This window comes from Aquarana catesbeiana, linkage group LG01 (assembly GCF_042186555.1).
Source record: "Aquarana catesbeiana isolate 2022-GZ linkage group LG01, ASM4218655v1, whole genome shotgun sequence".
Classification (NCBI taxonomy): Eukaryota; Metazoa; Chordata; class Amphibia; order Anura; family Ranidae; genus Aquarana; species Aquarana catesbeiana.
The window spans coordinates 287,060,434-287,082,355 of record NC_133324.1 but is presented as its reverse complement, the minus strand read 5'-3'; the positions used below and the strand labels follow the sequence as shown (position 1 = coordinate 287,082,355).

Here is a 21,922-nt window from a genome sequence, read left to right as displayed (position 1 = left end):
TTTGTTGCTGTGCAGGAAGACATTGGTTTCTTTTCAGCTTAAAGCTCTGACTGTGGATTTTGTATTGCGGGCCTCTTATGCAGGGGAAGATGCTTGTGATGATTAGCAAGATCATAAAAACAGGTAAAACCTTTGTGGTAGAGGTCATGTGACTTCCTGAGGCGGAATAAAGGCATTGTGTAAAAGAAGCATAGAGCTTGATAGGCATCTTCCTGTTCAGTTGCATGTTGTACTAGACTGGAGGTAAAACCTTTACATTTAAGCCAGGTACACACTACAGTTTTTGGTTGCACACAAAAAAACTGACCGGTCGGAGCCGCTTTACTACCCATGCAAGGTTAGTTCAGCGATCTCCCCCACTGAGCTGTTGTGTTTTGACAGGGGGATGGACCCCCCTCCAGAGCACTCTGATCAGTGCTCTCCGCCATTGGTGGAGAGCACTGATTAGGATTCAGTCTGCTGCTGGTTTTCCAGACTGGCATATACATGGACCGAATGACGGACGTTTTTCTTTTGAACCGGCTGTTGTCTCCCCACGTTCGGCCTGTGTGTACAGGGCTTAGGATACAAGTTGTCATTTGGTGAGAACAGAGCCATTTAAGCGAGATGGTAGCATCCAGTTTCATGCCCGTTTTAGTTTTTGAGTAAACAAGAAATCCTTGACAGCTGGATACATGGATCGAAAATCGGCCGGTTCAGCAGGGGCCAGCCGAATTCTAATCTGTGTGCAGCCCTCCTGGTTCGACAGATGCCGAGCGTTAGAATGGGCAATTTTTGAAAGTTGGTTTTCTCCTGAAAAGGTTTTCACCCCTCCTCTAATTCTTGCCAAGCTCAATCCAGTGGAAAAAGAATTTACTAAAAAGCGTTCTCTTTCGGTAGTGGACTCTGCTGTCTTAGTCTTAAACTGACTTCTTTCTGTACCCTTAAAAGATTTTCCTTCATAAATTCTGCAGACAAAAATTTTTAAATGCTTTTTAACAGCTATTTACACTCGCAGGCCCAGCCCTGCAACCAGCTATTGTTGCATTCTCAATTTTTCAAGCTGCAGCTAATTGGAATAGGACCATGAACGCTCAACAGGATCCTATTATTCAAGATAGAACGCTAGCAAAACATTTACAAACAGTGCCTCCAGTTTTAATTTTCGATGTTGATGCCCTAGAACATGTCATGCCAAAAATTTCCAGAATTCCTCTCATTACTGTCCATATGCGCAGAATCTAAAAGCTTGGGCTGCTGAAGCTGCCTGTAAAGGTCTCCACACGAGTATGCTCTTTGAAGTAGGACATCTCTTTGGTGAGGCACTTGACTAAGGAGAAAATGTCCACCTTCCACAGTGAAAGGCTCCAAACTTCCCCAATGCTTCTGTTCAGCCAAGAAATGAATTCCCTAGCTTGTTGGACTACCAATCCAGCACTTGAAATGGAAAAGTCCTTTCCCCTACCTTCATGGTTGATAGACGGATGTCAGCCTCACAGGCTGGGGTGGTGTGTTTCCATTTCTCACAGTTTGGGGAACCCAGTCACCCAGGGAAGAAAAGATCCCCATCCCCATCAACATCTTGGATTTCATAGCAATAAAATTGGCTGTACACCACTGAACTCTCCCTTTCTCCAGAGACAGTCAGGGTGTGCTGCAGTTTTGGACTTGCGTCCAAAACCCTCCTTTATCCCTAAGGTGGTATCAGCCTTCCACCTTGAAGAAAACATTGTTCTACCTACTTTGTGCCCTGCTCCCAAGCATCCGTATAAAATTGCTGTCCAATTTTTGGACAGAGTCACAGCTGACATAGTCCATCTGAAAGCCACAGCCCCTATATGAAAAATAGACACTGCGTACAGCATCTCGTAAAGGACATCCTACCTCCAAATCCACTATTGCCTGGTGGATCAATGTCAGAGCTCATACTCAAAATTTGATGGTACCTCCTGTACCCTTACATGCTCGTTCCACTAGCTTGGTGGGGGTTTCCAGGGCATTCCACCATCAGGTGCCTTTTTTTTAACCTCGTAAGGCCACTACCTGGTCTTTACACATTCTCCAGGTTCTACCAGACAAATGCCCTAACCTGCGGATGCAGCTTCGCCCCCCCCCCAAGGTTCCTTCAGTGGCATTACAAGTTAGGGCTTTGAGGGGGGTTTTCTGTGGTGTTGGGCCTTTTGGCGGGATTATATTTACCTTGCTGTTGCCTTTCCTTTGATTCATTGCTTGTAAACACCCCATAGTCTGAGAAAATACAGCCTTTCTCCTGTACTATACAATTAAAGTAAAAGGAATTTTGACTTGCCTGTAATTGTTTGTTATCTTGGAATACAGTACAAGACACATTTCCCTCTGTTTCTGTGTTACTCTTCTACAACACTTCTGTGTTACACTGCTTGCTAAAAAATCCAAGGTCTCACGGAATGGGGTAGGGTTATAGGGATATGCCCAAGGGGGCATGTCCAAAAAATGTGCCAGTTTCCAATAGCAGCCTATAACCCAGGGTCTAAAAATATCTAGCTTGTGCCCTGCAGTGTACTCCAAGATACGAAATTTACAGGCAAGTCCAAATGCCTTTTTTTTTTTTTGGTTGGTGTTAGATACATTTTTTCAAAATGTATAAGCTGCGCTACCTTAAAGGAGTTGTAAAGGCAGAAGGTTTTGTTATCTTAAAGTGGAGTTCCACCCACTTTTACAACTCTTCAGCATCCCTCACTAAATTGTGCACTGTAAACAAATTGGATATTTTTAATTTTTTTTTCTCAGCACTTACTGTATATCTGCTGTATTCATTTTTCACTTCCTCCTCCCTGGCCGTGGCCCATCGCATCATTTCCTGTTTGCAATGCCTTCTGGGAAGGGCCAGTAACTTCCTCTGAAACTGCCGTTGCTATGGAAACCTGACCTTAAACCTATTACACTGCTTGTGCTGCACTGAGCATGTGTGAGATCTGCAAGGATGAGATCCAGGAAGAAATACTGTCTGGCTTCAGATGCCCACACTTAAGATGGCCACGGCCTGCTGTAAGTTTATAAAATAACAAACTACCGCTGTAAACTAACAAAACAGACCTTAGTTTACAGACTAACTTTACTAGAATACATTAAGCTTGTGTATTAAAGGGGTATTTTTATTTAAAAAGTAGCATTTCGGCCGGAACACCACTTTAATGCATTTTATGCATTAAGCAGCCTCCCCAGCACCCCCTAATTGCTTACCTGAGCCCCATATCTCTCCAGCGATGTCTGGGACGATCCTGATTGGCTGAGACACAGCAGCGGGGCCATTGGCTCCTGTGGCTGTAAATCAGTCAGTCAGCCAATCAGGGGAGAGAGGGGGCAGACCAGGTCGGGGCTCCATGTCTGAATGGACAGACAGAGTTGTGATTCGGCTCCAGTGCCCCCATAGGAAGCTGCTGAATGTGGGGGCACTCCATAGGAGGGAGGGGCCAGAAGCAGCAAAGGGGAACCCAAGAAGAAGCGTATCCGGGCTGCTCTGTGCAAAACCAACTACACATAAGAGGTATAACATGTTTGTTTTTGTTTTTTAAATGAGCCTTTACAATCACTTTCATATCCACAATGTGCAAACTATGTAGGAAGCTGCTGCTAAAATATGTGATCCCACAAACAATGTACAAAATAATAGCAGTTAGCTGTGCTTATCACTATAGTGATCACATCCATGTTTAAATACATAAATAAGCAAAGTGCTAGCAGTTCATAAACAAAGTGTTAGTAATTCATAGAAAATGCTGACGGTTCATAAAAGTGCCAATAGTGCTGAAACTGTAGTGCTCCAATTACTTGACCAAATAGGGTGCTGTGCTCTGTGCTGAAAGCATCAAACATTCTTGTCACTACTCTCGTGCTCTCCTAGAACCAAACTCACCACAAGTTGTTGACCTCCTGAGTTTAATAGGAAATGAGTACAGCGCTGCCCCAATAATCGTGTGAGAAAAAAGGTTACACAGTAAGCAGCTGACACTACCTCTTAGACAAAGGAAAATAAAATTAGGAACCATATACAGTGTAGCGCTATGAGTGTAAATATAATGAAAATACTAACAAAATAAACTGGGCCTATACCATTACTGGGGGGCCACAACAAACAATTCATCAAATTCAAAATTGCATGTAGAAATCTGAATACAGTACAAATTAAACAAAGTGCCACGTACTATCAAAATAAATTGATATAGTGTGAAAACAATGTGAAGAAATATGGAAGTGCTAAAAAGTGAAACAAAATTGTTTTTTATGACAAAAATGTTCAAAAATGCTAAAGATTATAATCTGAATGGAATTCAACACCCACCACCCAAAAAAGTCTCTGAAAATTAAATAATAGAAACAATGGTGAAGAACTTTCGCCAAGTGAGTAGATGAAACACCAGGTAGATGAAACTTCTAAATGAGTGTCGGGACCACCACCAAAGCATCAGAGGGGGCTTACCGGAACCAGGTGACTTGAAAAGACATACGTCTTACAAGTCCCAGAAAGCTTGTATAGCCACCAAGGCTGGCAGGATGGATCCTCAAATGTTCTTGACTTCCAATGGGGGAGGGGAGAGGAGAAAGGGTAGAAATCCTGTCGTAACCTCAAACGTCCAGACTCATCAACAGGCCAACCGGATAGAATTACATACAACTGCAATCAACATGTGGCCTGGAGCTTGACCAAAAAAAGAACATGAATAAGCAAAGTGCTAGCAGTTCATAAACAAAGTGTTAGTAATTCATAGAAAATGCTGACGGTTCATAAAAGTGCCAATAGTGCTGAAACTGTAGTGCTCCAATTACTTGACCAAATAGGGTGCTGTGCTCTGTGCTGAAAGCATCAAACATTCTTGTCACTACTCTCGTGCTCTCCTAGAACCAAACTCACCACAAGTTGTTGACCTCCTGAGTTTACATTAAGGTAAACTCTCTTAATAGCTTTGGTCTGCCCCTCTTTGTAGGTCACCGTCCACAATACCACATTACGCCATACAAAAAACCAGAAGAGATTTCATTGTGAAATGCCGTTTATTTAAACATCCCCAATAAAATAAAATAGGTGTGCACTCACAATATTTAGTGCCTCCCCTGGCACTCGGAACAGTCTGTCTTCAATTGATAAGAGAATCCACCTAGCGGAAGTGAGGTAGTGCCGTATGTCTGCGCCCCTGTGCGTTTCGTCATTAGGACGCCTCCTGATGATGTCCTGGTGACAAAGCATTGGGGTGCAGACGTAGGTCGCTTCCGCTAGGCGGAATGCACCCTGGCTCCGATGCACATTGGTGGGACAGAGCAGCTGCGATTCTCTATTCATTGAAGGTAGACTGTTCTGAGTGCCAGGGGAGGCACTAAACATTGTGAGTACACACCTATTTTATTTTATTTTATTGGGGATGTTTAAATAAGTGGTATTATGCAATGAAATCTCTTTGGTTTTTTTGTATGAAGTATTGGGGTACTGTGGTTAGTGACTAAGGATGAGCTCAGGCGTGTTTGCAACTCCACGTGCCCGCCAGGAAGCTGATACTCCGCAGCACTAATCACAGGCAGTGAGACATTTCCCGATCTGTGTAGCCGCGGATCGGGAAATGTCTCACTGCCTGTGATTTGCGCTGCGTGGTGTCATCTTCCTGGCGGGCGGGAGCACGTGGAGTTGCGAACACGCCTGAGCCCATCCTTTTTGGTGACCTACATAGAGGGGCAGACCAGAGCCATTAAGCAGTTTTTGACCTACCTCAGTGTAAACTCAGGTGGTTAACAACTTGTGGTGAGTTTGGTTCTAGGAGAGCACGGGAGTGGTGACAGCACATGAAGATTGTTTGCTGCTTTCAGCACAGAGCACAGCACCCTATTTGGTCAAACTACAATTTCAGCACTATTGGCACGTTTATGAACTAGCATTTTCTATGAGTTATTAACACTTTGTTTATGAACTGCTAGCACTTTGCTTATTTATTTATTTGATCAAGGATGAGATCACCCTAGTGGGATAGCGCAGCTAACTACTATTTTGTTAGATAAATCTTGCTTCATGTTTTCAGTTTTGGAAGAAAGTTTGCAGGGCAAAGATGAAGGTACCAGATTCATTTCTTCAGAATTGTCTTCTAACGTGAGGTGACAGACAGAGAGAGGGAGCACAGGGGAGATATGTAGGGACTTTACAGTCATAATTAAACATCAACAATTTTTTAAAAAGCCAAATCGTTTGGCAGCAGGATAGGTGAACATAGGGACCAACTGGGACAGCTGTCTCCTCTGACACCATATTACAGCAAGAAACATACAACTTTGAGTTGTTGTCATTTTCTGTTTGCTTTTTTCTATTGTAGCACTAACGGTGGAGCTGCTGGTTTAAGCGGGTCTGTTACCTTCACTTTGCTTCCCTCTGTTTCACCGGCACCGGGTCTAGGGGTTCTGTTGAGTTTACTGCTGGACGACACACGCACCAACACTGAAGTACATTTTCAATGCTTTATTGAACAGTCAAACTTTAGGAAGTAGCAGGAAAGAGACCGAAAAGGAAACCTTCAGGAGAAACTCAAATATCTAATTGCAAAATCTTAGCGACAAATGTCCCGGTAGAATTCAGATAATTATGTGGAATGCACTCCCCTCATGGGACACACTCCTTGCTCGTCTGGATAGGCCTCTCTCACCGGTCTAGCAGCCAGCACGAATCTAAAGTCTCTGCCACAGACTCATTTGGGGGGGTAAATCTGCACGATCTTCTGCCACAGGATGTATCAGATCTTCTGCAGTGAACAGTCAGTCACAGTGCCTGAACCTTTAAGCCAAACCAGCAACACTATGCTGTATGGTTACTTCTTTTGGATACGTCCTCCAGCCGAGTCACCAGGCCCCTCTATAGACCAGCACGCTGCGTGATCTCTCCAAGACGGGTCCTCCCCTGGGATCTCCTCGGCTGTCCAGCTTCGTCACTCAGGACCGACAGCTCAGGACCATTCCTCGGCCGCGGTGGTAGGCCCCAGACAAGCCTCTGGACCCACCCCTGCGCCGTAGCATCGTGGGCCTCCCGATCGGAGGACCACGAGGTAGCTCCTTAACGCATACCTGTCGGCCAGGAGGGCCAGCAGGTAGCTGCAAAAAAAAACCTTAGAACATGGCGTCTGTCCCATAAATACCCCCTTCCCAGAATGCAACTCGGAGAACCACCTCCACCGAGCTTGTCTCCGAGACAGAGGAGCATCTATATACTTCGACACGTTGCCCTTCCAACACTGACTAATGGTAACAGCAACACCCACCGGTCAGCATGGAAGCACACACAACATCAGCCAAGCTGGAACAGAGGCAAACTTTTAACCTTCCTAACACACAATTTACCTAATCTGCGGTAGATTGTAAATCTACCAGCGCTACACTATAAAAGCAGATAGGTCTTTACATCAGTATTATTGATGACAGCAGATACAGAGGAACTGAAACGCAGGCAAAAAAAACATGAAAACAATAAAAAACTGAAATGTAACAAAAAAAATATGGGCAGGCTCGATGAACAACTTGTTTTTTTTATGCCTTCAATCTTGTTTCTATATTTCTTTTCTATAACATTTTTTGTTTTTATTTTTAAACTAGATTTTGAGCTTAAAAATTATTTTCAGGTACTGGAGTTCAGGGTATGTTGGCCAAATACATTGACAACCACTGGTTTAAATGGCGGAAGAAAGATTAAAAGCTGATTGAAAGCTTCCAAATTTGCTAGCATAGAAGTGTTCCAATGAGCATTCTTACTGCAAAACCTATAATAGTCCTGAAGAACAAAGGTCTTCCCTTTTTGTTTCCATGATAGACTGGAGCAAGTCTATTCATGCCCATTGCTTGCTCACCCCTGTGACCTTTGTGAACTTACTGGTTTGTACGTGTGAAAAGCAAATCCTGTACATGAGTTGTTTTCATTAGAATGCTTTAAAGTCTGCCGAAGGATGAGTGGTATGCATTTCAGGTGCAAGGTATCCCAAACTTCTAGAAAACCTCATTGAAAGGGTCAGCTGTTACCTTTTATAGTCTTTGTTCCTTCAATTAATCATCCCTCTTCAGTTACTTCCATAACTGTTTTCCTGATCTATAGGATGCAGGGTGCCATCAATTTTATTTTCTAACTATCAATTTATAAGAAAAATAAGCTGAACTAAATCCATTAATTTAACAGTTTGCCAAAAGAACGCTCACGTTAGGTTCAGAAAATGTCAATAAATCTTTAATCAACAAGCATACCAGTAATGTTCTGTGCAGTGTTTTAGTTTATAGTTTGCCATCTAATGCATTCACAATATGTGCTACATTCAAGTCATGTCTCTGATGATAACTGTCACAGCTACCAGTGTGCCTGCCTAGGTTAGCTCTCAACCAATTTTAGGCCTTCAAATGGCTGATGCCATAGATGGCTGTGTGTGCAATACCATCGCAACTGCAGATCTAAATAGAGGCTGACTGCACCAACCTCGACAGGTAGGAGAATAGATGGGTTTAGTTCTACTGTAAAACATAAAAGGAGGTTTCAGCACTGATAAAGTCTGTTTTTTCCAACAGCGTTATTTAACCCAAAAAATGTATTCTATTGCGGCATATTATTCCATAAATGTGCTTGCTGCATTTATTTTCTTATTTAGACTTTTAATTTATATGAAAGGGGTAAAAGCTTACAAAAAGGATAATAATGCACCTACGACAGCTAATAAATTGCAATATCATAAATTGATGTTTGTGGGTTTAATACCCCTTTAGGCCCCATTCACATTTATGAAAGGGACCGTTTGTGATTACTTGTGGGGGGACTCAGTGGGCTTCCCTGCAATTAGCTGCAAACAGGAAGCCCCATTGAAAGCAAAAGTAGCTTGACAGCTGTCACAGCTATTCAATTATGCTTAGGGCCCTTTCACACAGGTGCCTCTGTGAAGCGGAATCGGCTTGCTCAGCTTGCTGAATTCTAATACAGAATATACCAGGTACAATTTAATCACCAAAGAGCATATTTTAGCTTAAGCACCTGATCCAGTGCTAACTATACAGCTGTTGACTGCCCTCTATTAGGCCTCATGTACACTGCTGCTGGTAAACGGACGTTTAGGAGCAGTTGGGCGTTTTTTTTTTCAGCTGCCCCTGAACTCTCTTCTATGTTATCTTATCAGTACATATACACAGGGTCGTTTCTAGGCAGTTTAGAAGCATTTTTTGGAAGGCAAAAAAATGCGTGCAGGATGGACGTTCAGAGGCATTTGAAATGCCTGTAACAGCTTGTAAAAGCGGTAACTCGCGTTTAGCCACGTTTCGTACGTTTACATACGTTTTTTATTTTTGGCTATTTGAAAAAAAAAAGATTCTAAACGCAAACGCGGCAAAATGTAACTAAACGTGGCATGTAAATGTGGCAAAATGGACAGTCGGTTACTATCAGGTTAAACCGTTCAGGAGAGGTTGTAAAAACGTCCCGTATACATGAAGACTAAGGCTTCATGCACACTGGGCTTAAAAAAAAGTCTGTTCTCTTTGGAGTAAAAAAACGCTCTCATAGAGCATTTTTTTTGTACAAAGTTTAGATGAGTTTAGGAGAGTTTTAAGTTTTTTTTTCTATCAGTGAGCTCCAATCAGAAACGCGAATCAGAAGGGTTTTTTTTCTGCCTCTAAATGTTGATCTCAAAATACGCCTCTAAACATCCTAATGTGCATTGACACATAGGATAACATTGAGTTGCTTCTATAGGCAATGTTTTTTACGCCAGTGTGCATGGAGCCTTAGGAGCAGTTGGGCATTTTTTTCAGCTGCTCCTGAACTCTCCTCTATGTTATCAGTACATGTACACAGGGTCGTTTATAATTGTTTCTAGGCAGTTGAGTTTAGAAGCAGTTTTTGGAACGCAAAAAAATGCGTTCAGGACGGATGTTCAGGGGCATTTGAAATGCCTGTAACAGCTTGTAAATGCTGCGAAACATGGTAACTTTAGCGTTTAGCAGCATTTCGTTTACAGACGTTTTTCATTTTAACAAAAAAAAATATTTAAAAAAAAAAAAAACGCTTCTAGGCGCAAACACGGCTAAATGGATGATTTTAGACGTCGGTTTCTAGCTGTCAAGGAAGGTTAAACAACGTCCGATGTACGTGAAGCCTTACACTACTAATCTGGAACTGAGGTTACCTAGTATTTGTAGGAGGAGGAGTAATTTGTTGGAGGGGTTGATGAGAGCTGGGAGCGGGTATCGCTATGTGATGAGCAGTTTCTCCCTGCAGCACAAACGGTCCTTCAGCAAGGTATCGTGGTGTAGCTTTGTCAACCTCTCCTGCCTCACAAGTGACCCATAAAGCCAATAGTGTATAAATTGAACTTTCTGCTGGACTAATGAAGTGACAACTAGACAATTTGGTTAGGGTACCTATAAGAAGGGTCCAATATAATTATGAAGGATAGAGGAAAGATCTGTATGGCTTTGGAAAAATGTGGGGATATTTTTAGTATGTTTTATTATACTGTATAGTGAAAAGATGTTTTTGAAGAATTTGTCTGGTAGTGAATAAATAATATGTAATCACTGGTTCTTATTTGTACAGTTCAGGACACAAGACTTTAGTTTTAACCACCTTCAGGTGATTTGAGACTGGCAAAAAAAAAAAAAAAAGCCGCAGGGACATTCTGTATAAAAAAAACCCTCCCACTCCCAGCTAACCTCAATTTGTTTTTAGTGTCTGTCCTTTGGTGATGGACATGGGCTTTTCAGCATCTGGTATCTGTTTACCACATTTGCAAGGCTGCCACCTGGTCTAAACTCCAGGGAAAGGAAATATTCTCCCTTGCAGTAGGACTGCCCCCCACACTGCAAGGGTTAAATGCTTGTTTGGGTCTAGGGGGGCACCAAAAACAGGTCTACTAACCAATCCTCTGCTCCCGCAGGCTTCCACTAGGCTGTATGACCGGTCCCTACAGCCTTTTTCTTCCCTCTGTTCCGGTGGTCACAGGTCTTCTGACATCATCAAGTACAATACAGATCCCATAGTCCCTGGATCAAAAGCAAGGACGACAAAGGACAGTCTACTCAGAGCTCAATTTTGTTCTTGCAGCAGATGAAAGCTGTACTGCTGTGGAACTCAGCTGATGCTACTACAGTATGATACAATGCACACAGCAGCCACATCACTTAGGAATGGAACCTGTTAAAACTTTCTTGGCCCAAACATACTATTTAACAACCTCAACACCCAGCACTGTACCCAAATTAAATTGTATCATTTTTTGAAACAGATAAAGCTTTCTTTTCGTGGTATTTAGTCACCGCTGGGTTTTAAAATCTTTTCCTATATAAACGAAAAAATTACAAAAATTGTGAAAAAAAAAAAGTTATTCTGTTATAAAGTTTTGCAAATAAATCTTTTTTTTTTCATAAATTTAGGGCAAGATGTTATTCTGCTACATTTCTTTGGTAATAATCAAAATCAGTATAATATTTATTCTGTGTGAACAGTCTAGAGTCTACAATTTATGGCATACAGATGTGTGTGTGTGTGTGTATATATATCTATATATAGATATATCTATCTATCTAACTATCTATCTATCTATAGATATATACACAGTATCTCACAAAAGTGAGTGACAACACTGAAGAAAGGACACTTTGCTACAATGTAAAGTAGTGAGTGTACAGCTTGTATAACAGTGTAAATTTGCTGTTTCCTCAAAATAACTCAACACACAGCCTTAATGTCTAAACCGCTGGCAACAAAAGTGAGTACACCCCTAAGTTTAAATGTCCAAATTGGGCCCAAAGTATCAATATTGTGTGGCCACTATTATTTTCCAGCACTGCCTTAACCCTCTTGGGCATGGAGATCACCAGAGTTTCACAGGTTGCCACTGGAGTCCTCTTCCACTCCTCCATGACGACATCACGGAGCTGGTGGATGTTGGAGACCTTGCACTCCTACGCCTTCCGTTTGAGATGCTCAAGAGGGTTTAGGTCTAGAGAGATGCTTGGCCAGTCCATCACCTTTATCCTCAGCTTCTTTAGCAAGGCAGTGGTCATCTTGGAGGTGTGTTTGGGGTCGTTATCATGTTGGAATACTGCCCTGCGACCCAGTTTTTGAACGGAGGGGATCATACTTGGCTTCAGTATGTCACAGTACATGTTGGCATTCATGGTTCCCTTAATGAACTGTAGCTCCCCAGTGCCGGCAGCACTCATGCAGCCCCAGACCATGACACTCCCACCACCTTTCTTGACTGTAGGCAAGACACATTTGTCTTTGTACTCCTCATCTGGTTCCCACCACACACGATTGACACCACCTAAACCAAATAAGTTTATCTTGGTCGCATCAGACCACAGGACATGGTTCCAGTAATCCATGTCCTTAGTCTGCTTGTCTTCAGCAAACTGTTTGCAGGCTTCCTTGTGCATCATCTTTAGAAGAGGCTTCCTTCTGGGACGACAGCCATGCAGACCAATTTGATGGTGTGCGGCGTATGGTCTGAGCACTGACAGGCTGACCCCCACCCCTTCAACCTCTGCAGCAATGCTGGCAGCACTCATATGTCTATTTCCCAAAGACAACCTCTGGATATGATGCTGAGCACGTGCACTCAACTTCTTTGGTTGACCATGGTGAGGCCTGTTTTGAGTGGAACCTGTCTTGGTAAACTGCTGTATGGTCTTGGCCACCGTGCTGCAGCTCAATTTCAGGGTCTTGGCATTCTTATTATAGCCTAGGCCATCTTTATGTAGAGCAACAATTCTTTTTTTCAGATCCTCAGAGTTATTTGCCATGAGGTGCCATGTTGAACTTCCAGTGACCAGTATGAGAGAGTGAGAGCGATAACACCAAATTTAACACACCTGTTCCCTATTTACACCTGAGACCTTGTAACACTACTAACACTGAGTCACATGACACCGGGGAGGGAAAATGGCTAATTGGGCCCAATTTGGACATTTTCACTTAGTGGTGTACTCACTTGTTGCCAGTGGTTTTGACATTAATGGCTGTGTGTTGAGTTATTTTGAGAAGACAGCAAATTTACACTGTTATACAAACTGTACTTTCACTGCTTTACATTGTAGCAAAGTAATTTCTTCAGTGTTGTCACATGAAAAGATATAATAAAATATTTACAAAAATTTGAGGGGTGTACTCACTTTTTCACTTTTGTGAGATACTGTATGTTTGTGTGTATATGTATGTGTGTGTGTATATAATATATATATATATATATATATATATATATATATATGTGTATGTATGTATACTTTTGGAAAATCAATTAGTTCTGATGTTCTGACTGCCTATCTCATATCTGGAGCCCCTAATATTCCAGAACAGTAAAGATATCTCCCCCCACCCCCAAGCGACCCCTTTTTGGAAAGTAGGCAATCTAATGTATTTAGTAAGAGACATGATGAGTTTTCTGTTTCACTTATTTTTTATTGGTTTTAAAGAACAGTAACAATACGGTGGACAGAACAGCGGACGCAGCTGCCACGTAGGAAGTAATGATGTAGCATGTGGAATAAAGGTGATAGTAAAAAAGGACAAAAAACAAAAATTGGTACATGACAATGAGTCAAAGTGCAATTCCTTCCACACATCCAGAGTAATGAATATCCAAGTAGATAATATCAACAGCTTAGTTAGCATTAGTTAGCAGTTATAAGAACTCACGGTTTCCAAGATTTCTCAGATGCTGGGAGGGAGTCTGAGCCGAGTGCGATCATTTTTTGAGTAACATAGTTGAGTCAAAGCTACAACTTTGGACGGATTAGATGCCATCACCTTTTTGCAATGTCCCGTGATAATGAGTTTTGCAGTAAGCAGTATATTGGCTACTGTTATGCGATAAGAGGGTGGAAAAGCCTCTATCCCTATGTTTAATATTGCTAATGCAGGATTTGGGGAGGGCGTTAGAATGCCCAAGACATGTGAAAGGATTTGGAAAATCTTTTGCCAGAAGCTGCACAGATTTTTACAGGACCAAAAGATATGCAGTATGTTTCCCGTGTGGCCTCAGCCCTGCCAGCAGAGGGAGGAATAGGTGAAGGAAAACTGTGCTAACTGATGGGAAGTAGGATACCATTGTGTTACTGTTTTTTGGGCAACCTCCCAGTGAGTGCATGGTAAGTTTTTTGAGGTTATATAATTTTTGTCCCAAATTTTTGGAAAAGGAAGAAATTTAATACATTTTTTTTTTTTGCTATTTTTATGTTTTTTCTCACACACAGCATAGACATACTTAGAATTACACCCCAAACATATTCAGCTGTGCCTCCCAAGTATGGGAAGACTTTTTCATAGCCTAGCCACATGTATGGGCTCAATTTCCAAGAAGCACCATAAGGTGTTGTAGGCAGATAAACTTACACATTTAATTTCTGCACTACCTATCACATTTTGGGAGCCCTGGAGCACCCGGAGAGTAGAAACACTTACAGTGACCCCATTTTAGAAAGCAGACACTCCAAGGTATCTTCGGAAAGACATAATCATCATTTCTTACCACAAGTTTTTGTAAAATGCATGGAGGAAAATGCAAATGTATTCTTTTTTTTTTTACACAAAGTTGTCAATTAAGATATTTCTAACACACAGCACAGGCATACTTAGAAATATACCCCAAAACACATTCTGCTACTCCTATGTATGTCAATACCACATGTGTGAGCCTTTTATACAGCCTAGCCACAAAGAGAGGCCCAAAGTCCAAGGAGCACCTTCAGGCTATCTAGGGGCATAAATTACACTATAATTATGATCAGGGCCACTGTAATTGGTATGGCGGTGATTAGAGGACAATGACTGTTGTGACAGTAATCAGGGGCAATGGGAATGGTGTGGCGGTGATTACGGACAATAATAACTGGTGTGGTGGTGACCAGGAACACTGTAACCGATGTGGCATGATTAGAGACAATATGACTGGTGTGGCAGTGATCAGGGACACACTGATTTGTACGGCGTTGATTAGGGGCATAAATTACACTATAATAATGATCGGGGACACTGTAATTGGTGTGGCAGTGATTAGGGGCAATAATGACTAGTGTGGTGATGATCAGGGACACTGTAACTGGTGTGGTGGTGATTAAGGACACTGTAATTGATGTGGCGGTGATTAAAGACAATATCAGGGATACTGATTGGTACGGCGTTGATTAGGGTCACTTTTTTTGTTTTAAAATACAGTGGGTATAGAAAATAATTACCCCCTCCCCCTTTTTTTTAATTATCATTTTGTTGCTTTGCAGCCTGAAATGAAGACACACAGTTTTTGTTTTATCCAGCTGTATTTACTCGGTGCAACTTATAACATCCAAGTAAAGGATACAACACCAACATATCAGCAAAAAATTAAAAAAAATTCTAAAACAGAATCACTGAGTTGGTTTTCTCCTTCGACCACTGTGTGGTCATTTTTGCTGTGTGCTTTGAGTCATTGTCATGTTAAAAGGTAAACCACCTTCCCATTGACAACTTTCTGGCAGAGGCAGTAGATTTTCCTCGAGACTTTGATGGTATTTTGCCCCATCCATTTCTCCTTCTATCCTGATAAGTGCTCCAATCCCTGCTGAAAAAAAAAATACCCCCATAACCTTCATGCTTTACTGTAGGAATGGTGTCGTTTTGATGGTAAGCTGTTTTGAATTTCCGCCAGACGTATCGTTTGGTGTTGAGGCCAAATAATTACATTTTAGTCTCATCTGACTATAACGCCTTTTTCCAGGTGGCCTCAGAATTTTCAAGGTGCATTTTGGCAAAGCTCCCATGCAAGCCACATTTGCAAAGCATTTGTGATATTGTCACATGCACACAGTGATCACTCTTTGTAATAAATTCCTGCCACTGCTTCAGATATGCTGTAGGCCTCTTGTAGCCTTTCTCCCCAGTTTCTTCCTGGCTCTTTCATGCAGTTTGGAGCGACGTCCTGATCCAGGGAGGGTCTCTGTTGTACCAAATACCTTCCACTTCTTAAAATTAGACTTCACTGTGCTTCTAGGCATTGATTCATACATGGTCGAATTTTGAAATAATTTTTTTTTTTTGAAAATCAGAACTTTTGTGCATTTTGTGATCCGATGGTGCCACCATTGATTTCAAAATTCAACCAACCAAGCCTTCAATTTCACCTCCTGTTGCTACAGAAAATAATTTTCGTGGATGGGTATCTTCTTTTCTATTCAGGAATTTTCTTTTCTTGTACATGCACATTTCTTTTTTTGATTAAATTTCTCGCACGATTCTCCCATCATTGGTTAGAAAATCATTAGTTTTTCAAAAAATTTCCAACATGTCCGATTACTCAAATTCGATGGCCACACGAAAATTGCCTATTGCTGCAGCCCTTTAATGGTGTGAAATTCAAACAAAAATTTTAGATAAGATTTTCGAAAGAAAATTATTTCAAAATTCGACCCTTAGTCTTTAAAATGTATTTGTATCCATCTCCTGACTTGTGCCTGTCCACAACTTTATCCCAGAGATCTTTTGACAGTGCCTTGCCACCCATAGATGTCTGTTTGCTTCAGCTGCACTATCAGATACTGAAAAGCTCCAGGAAAGCTCTTTTCATGCTGAGCTAATCAAAATGACCACAACTGATCACAGTTGAAAGTCAAATGGCTTTTTGTGCCATTGAAAGGGTGTTTAGCTACACCTGATTGAGTTTACAGGTAGTTTTTAGGAGGGAGGTGATCCCTTTTGCAACTCAGTAATTCTGTGTTTTGTTTTTTTCCTGACATTGTTTTATATATCTTTTACTTGGATGTTATAAGTTGCACTAAGTAAATACGTTTGGATAAAACAAAAATGGTGTCTGTCTTCATTTCAAGCTGCAAAGCAACAACATATGATTCTTTTAAAGGGGGCAATTCTCTTCTATACCCACTGTGTGTGTGGGTATGTGTATGTGTGTATATATATATATGTGTATGTGTGTGTATATATATATATATATATATATATATATATATATACATACATACACACAGTGGGGATGGAAAGTATTCAGACCCCCTTAAATTTTTCACTCTTTGTTATATTGCAGCCATTTGCTAAAATCATTTAAGTTCATTTTTTTCCCTCATTAATGTACACACAGCACCCCATATTGACAGAAAAACTCAGAATTGTTGACATTTTTGCAGATTTATTAAAAAAGAAAAACTGATCACATGATCCTAAGTATTCAAACCCTTTGCTCAGTATTTAGTAGAAGCACCGTTTTGATCGAATACAGCCATGAGTCTTTTTGGGAAAGATGCAACAAGTTTTTCACACCTGGATTTGGGCATCCTCTGCCATTCCTCCTTGCAGATCCTCTCCAGTTCTGTCAGGTTGGATGGTAAACGTTGGTGGACAGCCATTTTTAAGTCTCTCCAGAGATGCTCAATTGGGTTTAAGTCAGGGCTCTGGCTGGGCCATTCAATAACAGTCATGGAGTTGTTGTGAAGCCACTCCTTCATTATTTTAGCTGTGTGCTTAGGGTCATTGTCTTGTTGGAAGGTAAACCTTCGGCCCAGTCTGAGGTCCTGAGCACTCTGGAGAAGGTTTTCATCCAAGATATCCCTGTACTTGGCCGCATTAATCTTTCCCTCGATTGCAACCAGTCGTCCCCCTGCAGCTGAAAAACACCCCCACAGCATGATGCTGCCACCACCATGCTTCACTGTTGGGACTGTATTGGACAGGTGATGAGCAGTGCCTGGCTTTCTCCACACATACCGCTTAGAATTAAGGCCAAAAAGTTCTGTCTTGGTCTCATCAGACCAAATAATTTTATTTCTCACCATTTTGGAGTCCTTCAGGTGTTTTTTTAGCAAACTCCATGAGGGCTTTAATGTGTCCAGGCCTCCGTCAGGCCACTTTGCCATAAGGCCCCGACTGGTGGAGGGCTGCAGTGATGGTTGACTTTCTACAACTTCTTCCCATCTCCCGACTGCATCTTTGGAGTTCAGCCACAGTGATCTTTGGGTTCTTCTTTACCTCTCTCGCCAAGGCTCTTCTCCCCCGATAGTTCAGTTTGGCCGGACGGCCAGCTCTAGGAAGGGTTCTAGTCGTCCCAAACCTCCTCCATTTAAGGATTATGGAGGCCACTGTGCTCTTAGGAACCTTAAGTGCAGCAGAAATTTTTTTGTAACCTTGGCCAGATCTGTGCCTTGTCACAATTATGTCTCTGAGCTCTCCAGGCAGTTCCATTTGACCTCATGATTCTCATTTGCTCGGACATGCACTGTGAGCTGTAAGGTCTTATATAGACAAGTGTGTGGCTTTCCTAATCAAGTCCAATTAGTATAATCAAACACAGCTGGACTCAAATGAAGGTGTAGAACCATCTCAAGGATGATCCAAAGAAATTGACAGCACCTGAGTTCAATATATGAGTGTCACAGCAAAGGGTTTGAATACTTAGGACCATGTGATATTTCAGTTTTTCTTTTTTAATAAATCTGCAAAAATGTCAACAATTCTGTGTTTTTCTGTCAATATGGGCTGCTGTGTGTACATTAATGAGGAAAAAAAATGAACTTAAATGATTTTAGCAAATGGCTGCAATATAACAAAGAGTGAAAAATTTAAAGGGGTCTGAATACTTTCCGTCCACACTGTGTGTGTGTATATATGTGTGTGTATATGTATATATATATATATATATATATATATATATATATATATATATATTATTACTGTGCAAAAGTTTTAGGCCCAGTGTGAAAAAATGCTGTGAAGTGTTAATAGTTTCTTTATCAGTTAACAAAATGGAAAGTAAATGAACAGAAGAGAAATCCAAATCAAATTAATGTTTGGCATTTACACCCTTTGCCTTCAAAACAGCATAATTTCTTTCAGGTACACTTGCACATGTTTTTGAAGGAACTTGGCAGGTAGGTTGTTCCAAACATCTTGGAGATCTAACCACAGATTTTCTGTGGATGTGGGCTGCCTCAAATCCTTCTGCCTCTTCATGTAATCCAAGACCGACTCAAAGATGTTAGGATCAGGGCTCTGTGGAGGCCAAATCATCAGCTCCTTGCTCTTCTTCACACTGAAGATAGTTCTTAAACATAATGGCTGTATGTTTGGGGGCGTTTTCCTGCTGCAGAATACAGTTGGGGGAAATAACACACCTCCACGATGGATAAGTATCTGCCTGTATTTCTTAGCATTGAGGACACCATTGATCCTGAATAAATCTCCAACCCTATTTACAGAAATGCACCCCAAACTTGCAAGGAATCTCCACCATGCTTCACTGTTGCCTGCAAACACTCATTATTGTACTGTTTTCTAGCCCTTCAGTGAACAAACTGCCTCCTGCTAGAGCCAGATATTTCAAATTTTGATTTATCAGTCCAGAGCACCTGCTGCCATTTTTCTGCACCCCAATTTCTATGTTGCACAGTAGTGTGCATGTATATATATTTATAGAAAGACAGACTGTACTACTCTGGGAGGAGGAGGGGGGGGGGTCAGGATTTAATGATTTATCTTTTTGATTGTGATTGCTTGTTACAGTCATGAGCAATTAGTAAAAGCCTGTGTAAAGGTTTCATTCATGAGACCATGAGGTTGACTTACTAAAGGAAAATCCACTGTGCACTTGGAAGTGCAGTCACTGTAGATCTGAGGGAAAGATCTGCTGATTTCTATCATCCAATCATGTGCAAGCAAAAATGCTGTTTTTTTATTTTCCTTGCATGTCCCCCTTAGATCTACAGTGACTGCACTTCCAAGTGCACTTGCAGTGCACAGTGAGCTTGCCTTTAGTAAATTAACCCCCATGTGTGCTACTGGGATGCTGTGATTGGTCACCGCTATTACATGGTACGTGGCCGCTGTGATTGGGTCTGGTACACATCACAGAGCTTACACAATAGTAAACAATGACATCATTGTTTACTACTGTTCATGTGCTCACTGTGATTGGTCACAGTGATCACATGGTACCAGGGCCGCTCACAGCCACCTGGTACAGCGATCGGTGATCAGCTGTGTTCGGTGGACCCTGCGGGTCACAGATCCCAGCTGCTGCACACTCTTGAGAGCATGCACGAGCATGCGATGTGGGACAGGAGGCACTTAAAGTATATATATCATGGAATTTAGGGGGGGGTTTTTTCCCAAATTTTTTATTTTGAGTTTTATAAAAGGTTTCAGTACAAATTGTGCTTCATAGAACCAAACAAGCCATCAATCACAATTAAGATGGAGGCAAGAGGGTAGAGGTCTATATCTACATCAGCAATGGACAGACTCCTATGTATGTCCAGGTCTATTTCGCAAATAATGCATAAACATCAGTGCAGTACATGGGACCTTACAACAGCAGAGGGTTCACTCCACGCACTGGCAATAAATCTGGAACAGGGGACCCCATCTTAGGCCCCTTTCACATGATCGGTTTGGACGGCGGACCTGAACGGGCGCTCCATGTTAGCCTATGGAGTGACGGATGTCAGCGGAGACATGTCCGCTGACGTCCGATCCGCAATAAGCAGAGTGATGGCCTTCGTCCGGATCCGTTTCTATCGGATCCGGTGAGTTCTGATGAAAACGGACATGCTGTCTGTTTTCATCCGATCCCTCCATAGGCAGCAGCGGCGCCTGACAAGCCCCTCCCCACTCAGTGAGCAGAGAAGGACCTGTCATCCGCCGACTCAGTGGAGATCAACGGAGAGATCTCCCGCTGAGCCGGCGGACTCTGTGGAAGCGGAGTCCGCCTCATGTGAATGAGGCCTTACCCGGAAGATTATTTCCAAGCTAGTAAGCCTGTAGATGTAAGTGTAGCAATTTAGACCAGAATTTACTGGGTACTGTGTAAGTTCGCCTTACTGATTTTTCTGTAAAGGTGAATTTACACTTTAAGTTAGTATAGCAGTTCCACTTTACAGAGCAGTTATATGAATAGTTTAAATGAAAATCATACCACACTATAGGGTGTATCTGTGTTACTTTCTGTCATTATTTTCTTTCCACTGCTGCTTGATATCATTTCTATTTTGTCATTTTAAAACCTAATAAAAATGCAGTTATGGGTTAACAAATCTTTATTCTCTAGAGATTCCATTCTGTGGCCAATAAATAGTGTCTGTAGGCTCCTTTGTCTGCTTTTTAAGGTCATACCCTCTGCTTGTCTCTTCAGTTAAGTGTTGGTTACTGAAATGTTGGGCTGGGACTCTACAGCCAAGCAGGCAGGCTATGGCTACTGTGTGTGTATCAGTGTGTGCGCGTCTCCGCACGTACAGCTGTATGAGAGGCAGGAAGTAAATTCTTTATTATTATTGCTATTATTTTAGAATCTTCCCAGAAATGAATTTGACCCAGGGACGGGTGGGGGAAGAGAAGATGCATGGCAGTAGGAGGGAACTTCCTGCTCATTTTAAGGAGACTGCTTTGCTTTGTGTTAGCACACATAGATAACCTTAGGGACTTGCATCATAGAGAAGTACCCTGTTCAATCTACTCCTATCAGCAGGCATAATGATATAGACTAGAGCAACAAATATCTTTTTTTTTTTATTATTCTGCTGCGCTTTGTGTGCTCGAGTGCCTCACTGATTTACAAAAAGCCAAGTGTAACAACAATCAAAAATAAAACAAAAACAGAATACAAAGAGTGTATATGGAACACTATCCTATATGTGTGCGGCTCACAACCAACCAAGATGGACCGCGCAGGCGTACATCGCTGATCAGGTCATACACCCCAATGAGTCATAACCTCCCCATGTACACCTCAGAAGGGCAAAGCACAAGAGAAATTATTACTATAATCTAGGAGTATCAGGCATCAAAGCCGTAGGGTTGTCTTTTATCCAATTTGATCATACTTTGTCGAATTTCTTAGGACATCCTCTGTTGTAGTACGTGTCTCTTTATAATTGTAAGGCAGTGTTTACTAGTTGTTGCCAATGCGCTACAGTTGGTGGGGCTTTTTTTTTTCCA

At 41.8% G+C, this 21,922-nt stretch overlaps 1 protein-coding gene across 3 annotated transcripts in view; it reads left to right on the top strand.

The window, feature by feature from the left end:
* The window catches only part of SPECC1L (sperm antigen with calponin homology and coiled-coil domains 1 like), a 125,718-nt gene that overhangs the window by 92,843 nt on the left and 10,953 nt on the right, over nucleotides 1-21,922 (top strand). Inside the window, exon 14 of one of the 3 annotated variants that reach the window (XM_073629240.1) lies at nucleotides 10,887-11,257. The exons of the other annotated variants lie outside the window; for them this stretch is intronic. Within the exon in view, the coding sequence (XP_073485341.1) occupies nucleotides 10,887-11,060 (174 nt within the window). The 3' untranslated portion in view covers nucleotides 11,061-11,257. Of the gene's footprint in view, nucleotides 1-10,886; nucleotides 11,258-21,922 lie in introns of those variants that run through there. 3 annotated transcript variants of the gene reach the window in all.